Raw genomic sequence first — 16503 nt, 5'->3', positions numbered from 1 at the left:
GCGTCACACAAAGGCCAGCTAGAAAGCCTGGACTGGGACATATACTAAAGATCACACCCACTTAGAACAAATAAATAAATCTGATTGGCTGATGAATCTGACTTTAGATGCCTTTTCACTGCAATGTTGAGGGATTCTGTGGAAATTCTGAAGGCCTGGGGTTTAGTTCAGACTCACGCACTGCTTCGAGCATGCGATTTGTGAAACAGTTGTCACACTTTGCTTGTAAGCATCGAGGAATAAATTCTGATTGGATAAACTTTGTTTTTTGCTATTCATTTGTAGATGAATTAGGAGTGGAAAGCGATAAAAAAAATAAATAAATACATAGGCAAAATGTCAATGAGAATGAAAGGATGAAAAAATATTTATTAGGCATGTTACACTAGCAGAGAAGGCTTTGCTGGCCCTGAGAAAATAAAACTGCTTAAAATATAGTGATCCTAACTGACCTAAGACAGGCAATGTTTTCTACGATTAAATGCCAGGACTTGTGAAAAACTGAGTTTAAATGTATTTGGCTAAGGTGTATGTAAACTTCTGACTTCAGCTGTATGTAACGCCATGTATGGTATTCAAAAGTAAGAAAACATTTAGGAACACTGTAAAGGGGTTAGAGGGAAAGGAGGCGAGAACCAGCTTGACAATATAAATAGTTTAATAATAAACTTAAACAAAAAGACACACACACATGCAGGGCAGCTGCCCATAATTCTCTCTCTCTTGAGCTGCCCTCTCCGGTCGCCTTTATTCCTCGCTTGCCTCATCAGGCTGATTGGGGTCCGGTCATTCGTCAGTCCGGCCAGTCCCACCCTCTTCCGCGATACACTCCTCCCTGTGTTGCCTCAGGCCAGGGAGCCCCCAGCATGATGTACATCCCCCTCCCCCCGGGAGGAGACAAGAGGGAAGAAAAAAAAACAGGTGAGGGAAAGGCAAACATGCAGCAACAGCGAGAGGGAGAGGAGAGAGAGAAAAAAAGAAACTAACTCACCGGTTCTCTGATGCGCTGTCGCGTGGTCCTCGATCACTCCTCCAGGCTCTCAGGCAGTCGGACCGGAGTTAAACCTCCAACCCCCAGCGGACAGAACGCCCCTTCGTGATTCTGGTGGTCCATGGGGACACTCCTCCGCCCCTGGTAGTCGATTCCCTCCTCCCCTCTCGGATGGCGGTCTTCCCTCGACCCGTCCACATTTTCTGGTGGCCGGCAGGGCACGCCTCCGCCCCTGGCAGTGGCTCCATCACCCCATGTGGTCGAGGAGTCCAGTCCCTCCCTTCACCGCGTCCGGGCGGTCGGCTACTCCGTCCCCCGTTGGATGGCAGCGGCGCTCCCCTGGGTGGACGGCAGTGTCGAGGACTGTAGGATGGGCATCCCTCCTCCTTCCCGGGTTTCGGCACCAGTGTAAAGGGTTTAGAGGGAAAGGAGGAAGCGAGAACCAGCTTGACAATATAAATAATAGTTTAATAATAAACTTAAACAAAAAGACACTCAAACACATGCAGGGCAGCTGCCCATAATTCTCTCTCTCTCTCGAACGGCCGTCCCCAGTTGCCTTTATCCCTCGCTACCCTCATCAGGCTGACTGGGTCCGGGCGTGCGTCATTCCGGCCCGGCCCCGCCCTCCTCCGCGCTACAAACACTTTTCTCATCACAAAAGAACTTAAGCTCTATTTAAACACCATGCACTTATCAAAAGAAACAGATAAAAGTGTAACTGGTATGTTTTGTTTGTTTGGTATAAGAAGTGTGGAGCATTAGATTTTGTTTGTTATAAACTGTAGAGCTTTATGAAGGAATGGTGTTCCAGTTCTGCAGAAATGAAGCTTAACCATGAAGAACCTTAGTGGGCCCCCTCATTATGATAATAATATTTACTGTAAATATATAATTAATGTTCACTGCACTTCAAGGAACATGATGAGTCATGTGTTACAAATGGGCACTATTACTTTCTCATGCACTCCCTTTCTCAGAAATGTGTGTGCTGTTTTTTTAACACAAGCTGTGTTTCTTTTATATAAATGTAAAACACCAGAAAAAGTGTGTACAGAAACTGTGTACAATATTCTCCATACATAATGGGCCCATGTCTGTAGATATAGAAGTGTGGTAATTTTAGGTGTACCGTACACTTTCTTAGTCGAGACTCAAGACCAAGTTAACTTGGTTTATACCCAATAATATAGCCACAAAGCCTTAGAATGTTTTTGTTTATACAACCATATTCTCTGTTCACACAAGAGAACAAGGAAGTAATCGAAAGAGTCAAACTAGTCTAGCAGGTGACCTACTCACAGACGCATTATTGAGGTGACTTGCACACAGGTAGGTTACTTCCAGAAAGATTTTTGTGGGTGGATCATTTGACAAGAAAACAAAATCTCAGATGCGGAGAAACTAGTCAGCATACTATTGGTATCATATCATGGTGATTTTAAAGATGCAAGGTAAGAGTTACAAATCAGTTTGTTTCTTAATAAAAATTTGTTTTTTGTTTTTTTTATGTATCTGCTGTAAACTGCCTTTTTGAAGTACGTTCATAGAAATGTGTGCAGTCACGCTCAGCTGAAATGTGATATCCTGTTCATGGGCTACTTTGAAAAGTAGTGTTTAAACCTGTCATGCTGGAGTCAGTTATTTATGCAAAAGAGGATGAATTTGACTTAAATAATGAGCAGTTGCTTTTGACCAGTGTTCAACAAATACTTCTAGGTGAATGTGGAGAAACAGTGTTTGTGTCTTTGTAATTTAAATTATACTATTTTATTTTCTGACTGGTGGCATGGAAGTCCCAATGAAAGTTGTCCCTAGCAGTAACCTACTCTAAATATCTGTTGTAAAGTATCTCTTAAATCTCCACTTCTGTAAAAAAAAAAAAAAAAAAAAAAAGGGGGCTAATGGTTTCAGTGAGAAAATACATTTGTGGCAGTGAGTTAGTGTCAGCAAAAAATCCTTTCAGTGAGTGATGGTGATCACTGGAATCTAAACAAAGATACATTTCTTAACTGTACATTTTCACAGTATGAAACTTTACAAAAGTGACCTTTACCACACCATGTTCAAGATCAGATCATTAGTCAGTGCTTCTTATCATTATGTCTGTGTCTTGTGCACCTATGACTGCCAAACCCATTGTTCTGTTATGTGAATTACATAATATTTCCTGATTTAAAGCTGTAACCAAGGTGTCTGGATACACCATATGATTGTCTTGTGTTCTGAAGGAGTATGTTGAAAGGATTTACAATTTAAACTGCAATGCAAATCATGGCAGGTGAAGGTAAAATAAACAAAAACATATTTTTGGTTTCGCTGTTACTAATATACTACATAAATGATCCAGGAGCACAAGATGGATTGAACAGCCCTGTCCTATTTTCTACACGAGGCTGTTTAGATGTGTATTTGATAAAAGTCATGCAGTATAGTACATTTTTCTTTTTCATTTTTTCTTTTTCATTTTCCCCCCGCAAGAACTTTAATTTCCAGACCAAGTGCTGATAAATGTGTGGTTTGTCAAACCATGATTTCTATTTAAAATACTAATTTCTCAATTTCTTAGATACAGGACAAATATTAAAGTACTTCTTAGGATTCACCATCCTGTTTGCCCATATATGTGTTGTGGAAACACTTGATTTCTCAGAAACAAACATTGTTCTGCAGGTAGGGGAGGTTTTATTTACACTGCAGGAACATATAAAATATCCACACACTCAATATGAATCACAATAGATACCTATAATCTTTAATGAACCTGAATAAGATTATGTTCCATTAAGAAGTAACGATTTTGTATTTGTGTTACTCTTAAAAGCCCATTTATAATATTGAACATTAAGTCTATAGGTGACACAAATATATGAGATACAAACATGAGTACAAAAAAACAAACAAAAAATCTCTTTTAAAAAAATATGTTTTCATTTTATTCCAGTTTAGCTACACAGATGGGCCAGTGCATCATATAAGACCAAGAAGCACAGGTCTGATTCACTGTTATGTCTCTACCTGTACACTGTCCTAATAATAGCAGTTTAATGATATTTATAAAATAATTAAGTTAAAATATTGTATTTAATATCTTAAAGAGAGTGCCATGTCATTGTTTTTGCTTTTGTCTGTCTATGACTTTGTCTTGTCTTATTACTGAAAGACTAAAGGCCAGCTCCTACCCACCTGCTTATTCATTTAATTTTCTACATCTGTAGAGCTATTGGAATACATTGTGGTTGTGGAAGTAAATGTATCCCAAGCCGTAGTGATTGAAGAGATCAGATCTTCCTTGGCCTCCTTCATGTTTCCTTTTCAAGTGGACAACGTTACTGAAATTTCTGCTATGAACATTACAACAGGTGAGTCTGTTAAATCTGTGATCAAAAGCTATTCATCGCATTCTTAATACTCTTTTATCATCTTTACAGTAACAGTAGTTTCCAGTTACCTGTTATGGTTGTTGTGTAAGCACTGGTTCTGTTGTTTCCATTAGTGTGCCAACCGAATGTGACCGAATACCAGTGCAAATGTGAAAATGATTATGCATGGTCATACAACAACTGCAAGACTTACGATGCCTGTGATAACATCAGTTTCGGCTCATGCGGCTGTATCAGTGGTATTCCAAATAATGGAGACCTGTGTTTGTTGCCGAGTGGTAAGAATGAAGGCCAAATAGCAAATCCAACTGCAAATACACTCAAGAAAGCTTAAAGGAATAGTTCACCCAAAAATGAAAATGTGCTGATAATTTACTGACCCTCAGGCCATCCAAGATGTATCTGAGTTTCTTTCTTCATCAAAACAGAATTTAAGATTTTTAGGATTTCATTTCAGGCCTCCTCCTTTAAACAATGCAAGTGAATGTACATGACATGCTTCCTGCCTCTTCCTCCAAGCGTGACCTTACCAACGAGCTTACATAATTCCTCTCATGAGCACACGTCACAGAGATGTACTGAAGTGAACATTTGTAGCTAAAAAGTAAATAAGTATTGTTTTGTTTCTAAAAATAATCGATCGTTTGGGTTCTGAAGAACTTTATTTGTCGACAGGAGTCATGTGGATTACTTTGATGCACCCTAAATATGCATTTTGTACTGTCAAAAAATGGAGTACATTCACTTGCATTGTTTAAAGGAGGAGGCCTGAAATGAAATCCTAAAAATCTTAAATTCTGTTTTGATGAAGATAGAAACTCAGATACATCTTGGATGGCCTGAGGGTCAGTAAATTACCCAATATACATTAGTATTTATGTTACTGTGTGTTTACTGTACATACGTAGGAATTTACTAATAATAATGTACTTAATATGAAGTTTTTATTAAATGTATTAAAAAATGTTATCAAAACACTGTTGGCTTTTTCACAGAACTACCATTCACAGAATTTTTGTTTGAAATTGAGATGGAGTCATCAAGCATCTCTGTGATCAATGAGCTGAAGAAAAATCTGGAGAATTTTACTTATCCTCTTGAATTAGATGAAAGGGTAGAAGTATTCGATGTCGACATTACAACAGGTAAGAAATGTCATATTTAAAAGTACCTTCTGTCCACAAACACAATAGTCATGACTTTAAAGTCTAACATTCTTAGGCATGCCAATCCAGATGTATTCAAAATGAATTTACATATAAAATGTATGTTGTATCTGTTCTCAGTGTGCAATTTCAGTGGCACCGGATACCAGTGCATATGTGAGGATCAGTATTTTTGGCCTTGTGTTAAGTGCAAAGAATATGGGAGCTGTGACATTATTACTAACGGCACATGCGGCTGCATCAGCGCTATACCAAGTGATGGACAGTTCTGTCAACCAATGAATGAGATTCAAAGTAAAAAAAAAAAACGCTATTTTTATGCTATTCTGTTTGTAAATTCCACAAAATACATGTGGCTTAGTTATTATAAAATAGTTACAAACAATTTCTAATTAATTCTTATCCTTTTTCCGAAAGATATCACAGCATGTGTGCAACCACCAACAGGTAAATAAAAACATCTGCCTTAAATCCTAAAGTCCAGACCACTGCAATCACTTTATGTTCTCCCATTTGTACTTGGATTAATTTTCTTGCAAATTAAAGCAGAGATTCCTGACTCTACTTTTCTTTTTTTATAGTGACTCCAGCTCTGACTGAATATCTAGCTGAAATTCAGATAGATGCCATGAATACTCCCATCATTGATCAGCTGATGACTTTTCTGATGTATTTGAATTTACCCTACACAGTCAGTGACAGCACTAACATTACAGAAATCAACATAACTACTGGTTTGTCCCTGCTTTGTAATGTTTCACAGTTTAAGTTTTATACATGATTAATAATACCAAATATGGAGTTTAATTTTTGGCCTCTACCTCTGCTTTTCAGTGTGTTCTTTGAATGAAACTGAATATCAGTGTAAATGTGAGGGTCAGTTTGTTTGGCCAAATGACACGTGTCATTTATATGAGGCCTGTGGTGACATCATTGATGGTGCATGTACATGTATTAATGCCCTTCCAACCAACAGACAGTTCTGCCAGTTAAAGGAAGGTGGGAAATACATTCATAATTCTGAAACAAAAAAACATTCTACTACAAATGCAATAATGCACATTCATTATATTATTAGCTTTGAAGCAGTGATTATTTTTTGCAATGCCGTTTGTTGATGCTAGTGACGATATTGAATTACACACTTAAGCTTGAAAACGGATTAGTATTAGTGCACCCAAAAATAAAAATTCAGTCATTGTTTACTCACCTCTGTGTTGTTATAACCCAATATGACTTTCCTTCTTTTTCTTAACACAAAGAGAGAAATTGTGCTCAGTGATGTCATACAATGGCAGTTTACGGTGACCACCTTTTCAAGCTTTGAAAGGATGCAAAAGTATAATTCAGAAGTCTAATAAATTATTGTATGAAACTTTTTGGTTTGGCAAAAAACAAACCAGAATCGAATGTATAATTTAGTGAAAATGCTCACTGACCATTGATCTCCTGTGCAAGTTCATGAGACTGCATGAGAGCAAGAGAAAACACAGTCCCCCGCTGGTGAGATGGTGCAATCAAGCGAAAACTTGTTTTGTTTATCTCAAAACAGGTCTGCCACAGTGATAGAAACAACAGGACACAACACAGCTACACACAACCAGAGAACAGAACTTACAAAACATGTCTGAAGAGTTTAAAGCTGGATAATAGACACATTTGTATGCCCAGTCTTATTGTTTGAATCTGAGTCCTCAGTCAAACAGAGAGATAGAGGAGGCTGAAGGCAGCCACACATAAACACCAAGATGCTACAGTCAGACAGAGAGTACAGGAGACCACAGTATTTTGCTTGTTTAGCTTACTGAAAGCAAAATAGAAGAACTGGAGAAAAAAGCGGAGGGATCGGGAATGTCTGTCACCTCTTCTCTATTCTAAACCAGTGTCTGTGTGACAGACTTATCTCTCTTCGTTTGATATATGCATACATTCTTTGACAAACTCTTCAGACGTGTTTTGTAAGTTCTGTTCTCTGGCTTTTGTGCAGCTGTGTTGTGTTTTCTGTTGTTGATCTCGCTTGTGGTCTGGCTGAAGCACAACAATGCGGTTTCTTGCTTAAACGCCCCATCTCGCAAGCGGCTGCAGTGTGACTGATGCTCATTGAGTCTCATGAATGCGCAAAGGACAGCAACAGTCGGTCAAGGTTTTCACTAAATAATACTTTACATTTTGGTTTGTTTCTCACCAAACCTTATTGTATGCCTTCAGAGCAAGGCATGAGGCACATACAATACAATAATTTATTAGACTTCTGAATTATACTTTTATGTCCTTTTGAAGCTTGAAGAGCTGGACTCCTTCAACTACCATTGTATGACATCACTGAGCACAGTTTTTTTTTTCACAATTTCTCCATTTGTGTTAAGAAAAATAAAAAAAGTCATATGGGGTTATAACAACACAGAGGTGAGTAAATGATGACTGAATTTAAATTTTTGGATGAACTATGCCTTTTAACATAACATTTTCTGTTTTTGCATAATTTGTGAACTGTTGCAAAGGCACATACTGTAAGAGACTTTGCATAGAAAAATGCAGCACTGTAACATTCTTTCAGACATCAGATGAAGACAGATCCTACAATGGCATCAAGAAAAACCTGTTGTTTTTGACAGTATGATGGTGCATAGTTTCGGTTTTGTTCAACCTACTTTTAAATAAAAAAAACTTTATTCTTGCAGGACCAAATTCTGACTACATAATTGACATTGATGTGAGATTCTTTGATTCATCCCTGGTGAACTACTTACGGAATCTCTTCACAAATATCAGCTTGCCTCTCACTCTTAGCAACAACATAAATATAACAGATATTGACATTACCACTGGTAAGACAAGAATAGTTAATTACATCAAGGTCAATATTAAATATTTGCTTTGGTTTTGAGACATATTTTTCACTGTGCCATACAAGTGCAGAGTGTTAACTACTGACTCATATAATATGTTGTAAACATACATAAATGCTATGTTAATTTCAAACACTATCTACTTTATTTTTTGTTACAGTGTGTGAGTTAAATGGAACAAAATATGAGTGTAAGTGTGAGGAAAAGCATGTCTGGCCCAGTGACACCTGCACAACATATCAGGTGTGTGATAACATTGTGGGAGGCACTTGTGGATGTATTCAAGCTCTTCCTTCAGAGGGTCAGCTTTGCCAGAGAGGTGAGTTGTCACATTAGAATACAAATGTACCGAGTGTAGGATTTTCAAACTGGTTGTATGAGTTTACACTGTGACACATTTGGTGGTTCAGAAACATTTGTTTTGACCATTTATGCAAAACAAAGAGGTGAGAAATCAAATTGTTGATGCAATTGCTTGACAACAATAATCTTTATTGAATTTAAATCCCTGCTCACACATCTAATAAATAAGTAAACCAGTAAGATTTACTTTATTTTTATTTAACTAGGTTTTTAAATTTAACTTAAACATTTTTTGTTAGCCTTATACAGGAACATTTACTTACAAATCTGATGTACATGATACTCTTAAACTTCATATTTCACTGGACATTTCAACAAGAAAATTCATATTTTGAACCTTCCTAATAAACACAAGTTTACTCATGTGGTACATGATTATATATAAAAAACCTTCCAACTCTTGAATAAACAACGACCACAAAAACTTTAACAAAGCTTACAAACAGACAAAGTTCTGTGGCAAATATGTGCCAATAATGGGTAATTTACTACAACTGTAATAAAAATAAATAAAAAAATAAATAAATAAAAACAACCGAGAAAAAAAACAAAACAAAACAAACAAACAAAAAAAAAAAATTAAAAAAAAAAATAAAACAAACAAAAAAACAAAAAAACTTTGAGACTTCACAAAAACAGTTAAACTGATGAGCAGAACGCACACAGGGTGTCTGACACGAGGCCAGGTTTTCTGAGGTAAGGCACTTTTACCTCAGGACAACTATACTAATATCTTCTTAAAAAGTATGTCAATTCAAGAAACATATGCGAGTTGTGTCATCAACGAATATTTGATTAGTTCTAAACTCGTCTTAATTAAATCCTTATTGGTGCATCCCACCCTGAAAGATGTAAGTGGCAAAAACATTTTGACGACGGCCAGATGGAGGTGGTACTAATGATTTTTCAAACGTCTAAAGGGACACGCTAATAACGCCATAACAACGTTTCTGTAAAGTTGTGAAAACAGATTTTTTATTTTTTATTATTTATTTTATTTATTTTTTATCTTAAAAACTAGCAGTCGCAGAACTAAATGCGTTGGATAAAGACAGGATCACAACAAGATTAAAACAACATGCTGGATAAAGAAACTGAACCGTCACGTAACGAATGTCACCCTCTGGTGGACTGTAACGTTCTGGCAGGCTGAAGAAATAAACGAAAACTATGACAAAGATGATGTGGAACCCAAGTGCAGTCTTTATTTACAAAGTAGCATCCAAACGTGAAATTACTCCAAGACGTAAAACAATAACTTGAACATTAAGATGAGCATGAAGCAGAACATAAACTGTAAACTTGACTAGCCTAACTTAACTTGAACTAGACTAGTGCTATAAAGTTGGCTTGACGTTGGACGTTCGATATTCAGAAACAGTGCAAATTTAGGGACCGTCTCTAAAGTTACATACGACATTGGTGTTCACATTTCTGACTTCAATAGCATTTGAAGCATATCACCTACAGTCACAAAACCAACTCCAAAGCGTTCAGCTAGGTGTCAGCAAAAATGCACACCTTTTAGATTTTGATATCTATTAAAATAAACTGTCAAAATCATATGTAAACATTGCTATGTATGTCCCTACTGTATAGGCTCATACACAAAATATACCATAATTTGAAGCTCAATAGCATTTGAAAAGAATGATTTACAGTCACAAAACTAACTCCAAAGTGTTCAGCTAGGTTTCAGCAATAATGCACACCTTTTAGATTTTTTATATCTATTAAATTAAACTGTCAAATCATATGTAAACATTGCTATGTATGTCCCTACTGTATAGTCTCATACACAAAATATACCATAATTTGAAACTCAATAGCATTTGAAGAGAATGACTTGGAGTCATACAACCAACTTCAAAGTGTTCATCTAGGTGTCAGCAAATAATGCACACCTTTTAGATTTTTCATATTCAAATAAACTGTCCAATAATATGTAAACATTGCTATGTATATCCCTACTGTATAGGCTCATACACAAAATATATCATAATTTGAAGCTCAATAGCATTTGAAAAGAATGACTTGGAGTCATACAACCAACTGTAAAGTGTGCATCTAGGTGTCAGCTACGATGCACACCTTTTAGATTTTTGGTACTTTTAAAAAAAAATGTTCAGATTATATGTAAATATTTCTGTATTTGTCAGTATTGTAATAGGCCTTGGTGTCAGGATCTGGATTTTATTTCTGTCAGCTGGCCACCAGATAACAGCCTTTTGGACTCAACAGACGTTTTCTGTAATTGAGTGCAATTTTTTGAAAAATGTATTCAATTGCAATAGAATTGAATACACTAATTAACCACTAAAACAAATTGTAAAGAAAGACAAATTCCTATACAATACAGGGAACTGTGTACAGTTTTATTTATTTATGTACATGTTTAGACAGATTGTGGGTGGGAGCCACATGAATTCACTCTTATTAACATAGGCAGCACTTCCAGTCAACCTTTTGAGCCCTGTTGAACTGCTTGTCTGACACAGAAAGGCATGCCGCATGAAACCAACTCTTGCAGCAGTGACATTCTATCTGAAATAATTATATTTTTATCAAATTGCCCAGTAATCACTGAGTTTCTCACTCACTCACTTACCCACTCACCCACTCACTCACTCACTCACTCACTCACTCACTCACACACACATACATGTTGGTGCAGCTATCATTGAGGACTCTCCATAGACATAATGATTTTTATACTGTACAAACTATAGATTCTATCCCCTAACCCTACTCCTAAACCAAACCCTCACAAAAAACTTTCTGCATTTTTACATTTTCAATAAAACATAGTTTAGTATGTTTTTTTTTTTTTTTAAGTGATTTGAATCATGGTGACAATAGAAATGTCCTCATAAACCACATTTATAGCATAATACCCTTGTAATTACCAGTTTGTAACCTAAAAAAAAAAGTCCTCGTAAACCACTTAAACCTGCCCCCCCACACACACACACACACACTTGTAAACAATATAGTATATCCATTAAAGATGTATAATCAATCCTGCATTACCCACACAAAACGTTTTTGGGCCACCACCAGGGGGTTTTGAGGCAGCACATAATGAGCAGTAATTTCCACTCTTGAATACTGAAAACATGCAGCTATATGTTAGCTGTGTTGGCAAATGGTACATACTGTAAATAGCATTTAGTAGTATGCTACCATTTGTTTACTAATTAAAATGTAATTGTTCTTGTATTCCCCGTGTAAAAAGGATAGTATGGTGTTACAAAATGTGTGGTTTTTCTGTGATAAAACAAATCTACATTTTATACCATAGTTTTTGTAGAGGAAATAAATTACCTAAGGCTTTCATAAGTTCCTCTGCCATTGTCAGTTGCAGATGTTCCATGTGCTCCTTGGATGAGTTAATTGTCAAATGGCAAGGGATACTGGGAAAAGCCCCAACAACTTCTTTTGCCATCTACATAAGACAAGATAATTATTTTTATCAACCAGGGGAGATTGTTTCACCACAGCAGACATACATACAAATAAAAAAACACGTACATCTAAATCCATAAATCATATTCATTATTTATGGACACTGTTAACATACTCAAAATTTTGTTGCAAACATTGAAGAGCCTGAGCCTCCACATAAAGTAGAGTCTGCTCTGTCTCTTCCTGAGTGTAGCCTAAATTTTCCTGCTCCATTCTAGTTTGTTGTCTAGGTGCACTCCAAGGTTCTTATAAGATTGAACCAAATCAACATTCTGCCCCGCAAATGTATAAGAACTGTGTCAGAGATTCTCTTCGTGTTGTACAATTTAATGAGAAAAAACAATCTGCATGACAAACACTCCACAGCTGTCCCAGTCTTGGTTAATTTGTCCTCCATCTTCAGTTTTGTTCCTGTCTCCAGCCTCATATTCCCTGTCACAAGAATAATCTTCATCCCTCCCTTCCTCTGTACCACTCTGCCCTGAACTTGTGTCAACATCATTATCATCCTCATCTTTATCACCAGTGCTGTTCCAGTCATCTTCCCTGTCACAAGGATAGTCTTCATCCCTTCTTTCCTTTGTTTCATTGAGGTTATTGTGCCCTGCACTCGTCTCATCAATTTCCTCATTTTTTCTCAACATTTTCCCCTATGAATTAAAGAAAAAGAGTTTGGATAAATCGCTAACTGCATTTTCTAAACAGGGCCTCAAAAACTTACATTAACACAGGATTAATGCATAGGGTTGGGGAGTGGCAGTGTGATTGTGTGCATATGCATGCTTGGGGTTTGGGGAGTGGCAGTAAGTGTTTGTGTATGCATGCAGTAACTTTGGGTTCTTGGAGTGGAAGAGAGGAAACACAGGGGTAGAATCATTCAATATTTTAATTACAATCGCTGGACTGGAACAAACACTGGGGTAGAACAAACTATAAAGATTAACATCACAAATGAACACAACGTAACACTTCAAGGACTGACAAAGGAATGGGCAAAACTAGAGAGTATTTATACACAAAGACCTACAGGTGAGAATGATGAGGGCTGTGAATTCTAGGAAATATAGTGCAGGAGAAAACTTAAAAATAAGAGTCCTTGAAGAATATGAGGGAAACAGACTGTGACATTTACCCCCCCCCCCGGGATCCAAGGAGGATGATCTTGAGGCCTAGGGGGTGGCTTCAGGGCTGGGAAAGGATCTGGAGGCCTGTGAGGCAGCCACAGGGCAGGGACTGGGTCAGGAGGCCTGGGAGGTGGCCACAGGGCCGGGACTGGGTCAGGAGGTGGAACCACTGGAGGAGGTGGGGGCAGAGCCGCTGGAGGAGTCTCTGGGGGCAGAGCCGTGGAAGGCAGAACTGGGGATCCTAGTGCTCAGAGCGTAGCCAGAGGCTCAAAGGACCAGGACGGAGCTGGGGGACCAACTGACCGAGGCGGAGTTGGAGGGACGAAGGTTGAGGGGCTTGAGGGGAACCGGCTGATCAAAGGAGGAGGACCCAAGGAAGGTGTCGAGGGGTTGAAGGGAGCCTGCAGAGGTGGGGCCGAGGAATTTGATGGCCTTGTCAGAGGAGGAGAGAGTGGCAGGATGGGCAGGAACAGCAGAGACGAGGAGACTTGGAAACTGGATGGGATCAATGGTGGCTGGAGACTCATGGGACAGATCATTTCAAAAACATCAACTATATTAGTAGGGACTGGGCTCAGCTCACCCTCAGTGGCGGGAGTATGTGCGGGGCTCCACTCAATGCCCTCAAACTCCACTAATATGCCCTCTGAGACGGACGTTGTTGCCGGCTCTCGCACCTGGTCAGACTCCGCAACGGGCTCCGAGTCTGCGGTGGGCTCTGGCTTTTGGTCCATTGGGGGCAAGGCTGATGGCTGACTGGGACGGTCGAGGCTACAGGCTCTTTGACCATGGCAGGAGTAGGCTCTGGCTCGTAGACCGTGGCAGGCGTCGAGGAGGGGTAATGGAGTTTCAGCGTGGCTCGGACGTATTCCAAGAAGGGAAGATTCTCTGCTTGCTGAAGGGCTGTGGAATGGTGGAAGTTTAAGTCCATACCATAGATGGCACAGAGGTAGGGGTCCGAGATAGTGGTGGAAGTAATGAGTTGGCAGAACTTGACAGTGTATTCAGGGAGAGGAAGGTCTTGCTTAAAAAAAATCCATAAATGAACCGGTCAGCTCCATGACTCTTGTGAGTCTGGACGTGTAGGAGAGGAGGATTAGAGGGATCGCTGGAGTAGAGGTGGATGTTTGGAAGAGCAGGTAAGTATATCCGTATTTTTTTCAGTCAGTCCTTCTGTAACATTGGGTTCTTGGAGTGGAAGAGAGGAAATGCAGGAGTAGAATCATTCAATCTTTTAATTACAAACACTGGGGTGGAACAAACTATAAAGCTTAACATCACAAATTAACAACACAATGTAACACTTTAAGGACTGACAAAGGAATGGGCAAAACTAGAGGATATTTATGCACAAAGAACTAAATGAGGGAATGGAATACAGGTGAGGATGATGATGAGCAGGTGGGAATGATGAGGGCTGTGAATTCTGGGAAATGTAGTTCAGGAGAAAACTTCAAAATAAGAGTCCTTGAAGAATATGAGGGAGACAGACTGTGACACATGCATGCAAAGGGTTGGCAGCATGTGTGTGTGTGTGTGTGTGTGTTTTATATAAATATAAATAATAACACACACACATACATACATACATACATAACAGATAACAGTATAAAATCATTCTGTCCTCAATGACATCTCAAAATGAAGGAAAACCAAGATGTGTTTTAGTATTCATGCATGGAAATCTTGCTACCAACATGAACCATTTGATGCATTTACATTTATGCATTTGGCAGACACTTTTATCCAAAGTGACTTACATTGCATTCAAGGTATACATTTTATCATGTTCATACATTCCCTGGGAATCAAACCCATGCTCTACTGATTGAGCTACAGGAACAGCTAATAGACACCCCCTTCCTTAGCCAGCAATATACTGTAAGCCACTTGCCTTGTCATTGCGTAAAATCAATATTAAGGGAAAATAAAGTAGCTTTGGCCAAGCTGCTCAGCTACTTGAGCCAAATGGCTAAGCTACTATCAAACTACTGAAAAAAGTAGTTTATCAAGTAACTTAGCTATTTATAACTAGCTACTCCCCAAAACTGAGAAACACTACATTCTCAAATAAATGTGATATTTACCAGAACTTCTGTCTGTTTGAAGCACCTGTCCTCAAACACCTTTCCTGTTCTCTGTCCAAACAGTTTGCAGCCATTTTTCATTAGGTGGATAGGAGTTGAAAATGTCGACAGCTAGGCTGGACCACTTTTCCTTTCCTTAACCCACGCCATGTCTAACAAATGCCTTAACTATTTGATTTCTGCCACCAGCCTTTGCCCAAAGGTCCTTTTTTCTTTTACGTCTCCCTTTTTAAAAAATCTGGCCATGATCCCTCCTGCAGTCTCCTAACAGCATGCAACTCTTAATTGACTCTTTGCTAAGTCCCTTCACCCTTAGTAAGAGTTCTGAGTGTAGAACTCCCCATTGCTATTGAGCTTTAAATTATGGTATATTTTGTGTATGAGACTATACAGTAGTGATATACATGCAAATGAAAAACATATGATTTGACAGTTTATTTGAATAAACATGAAAAATCTAAAAGGTGTGCATTATTGCTGACACCTAGCTGAACACTTTGGAGTTTGTTTTGTGACTGTAAGTCATTCTCTTCAAATGCTATAGAGCTTTAAATTATGGTATATTTTGTGTATGAGCCTATACAGTAGGGATACACATAGCAATGTTTACATATGATTTGACAGTTTATTTTAATAAATATAAAAAATCTAAAAGGTGTGCATTATTGCTGACAGCTAGCTGAACATTTTGGAGTTGATTTTGTGACTGTAAGTGATATGCTTCAAATGATATTGAAGTCAGAAATGTGAACACCAATGTCGTATCTAACTTTAGAGACGGTCCCTAAATATGTGACTATTTCTGAATATCAAATGTCCAAGGTCAAGCCAACTTTATGGCACTACTAAGACTTGAGAAAGACTAGACTACAACGTTACCACAAACATTACACCAACAACAGCTACAGATAATCAATACACAACAAGAGACTAAAGAACATGAGGGTATAAATACCTGGACAAGGGCAACACAAGACAAAGACAACCAATGACAAGACTTAACTAATAACAAGGTAACAAGACTACTAAAACATGAAAAAATGAAAATACAAGACTGATAACAAGTTAACAAGAC

General features: G+C 38.2%; 1 protein-coding gene across 1 annotated transcript; it reads left to right on the top strand.

The window, feature by feature from the left end:
- Nucleotides 1-2423: 2423 nt before the first annotated feature.
- LOC127409968 (uncharacterized) lies at nt 2424-9923 on the top strand. Its single transcript, XM_051644949.1, has 10 exons — nt 2424-2445; nt 4210-4353; nt 4488-4652; nt 5370-5519; nt 5661-5834; nt 5958-5987; nt 6122-6274; nt 6375-6539; nt 8222-8368; nt 8550-9923. The coding sequence occupies exons 1-10, from the start codon at nt 2424-2426 to the stop codon at nt 8723-8725; spliced, it is 1326 nt and encodes a 441-aa protein (XP_051500909.1). The 3' UTR covers nt 8726-9923.
- The last annotated feature ends 6580 nt before the right edge of the window (nt 9924-16503 follow it).

This window comes from Myxocyprinus asiaticus, chromosome 19 (genome assembly GCF_019703515.2).
Source record: "Myxocyprinus asiaticus isolate MX2 ecotype Aquarium Trade chromosome 19, UBuf_Myxa_2, whole genome shotgun sequence".
Classification (NCBI taxonomy): domain Eukaryota; kingdom Metazoa; phylum Chordata; class Actinopteri; order Cypriniformes; family Catostomidae; genus Myxocyprinus; species Myxocyprinus asiaticus.
Note: the sequence above shows the minus strand (reverse complement) of the source record. Positions and strands in the feature narration are given on the sequence as shown.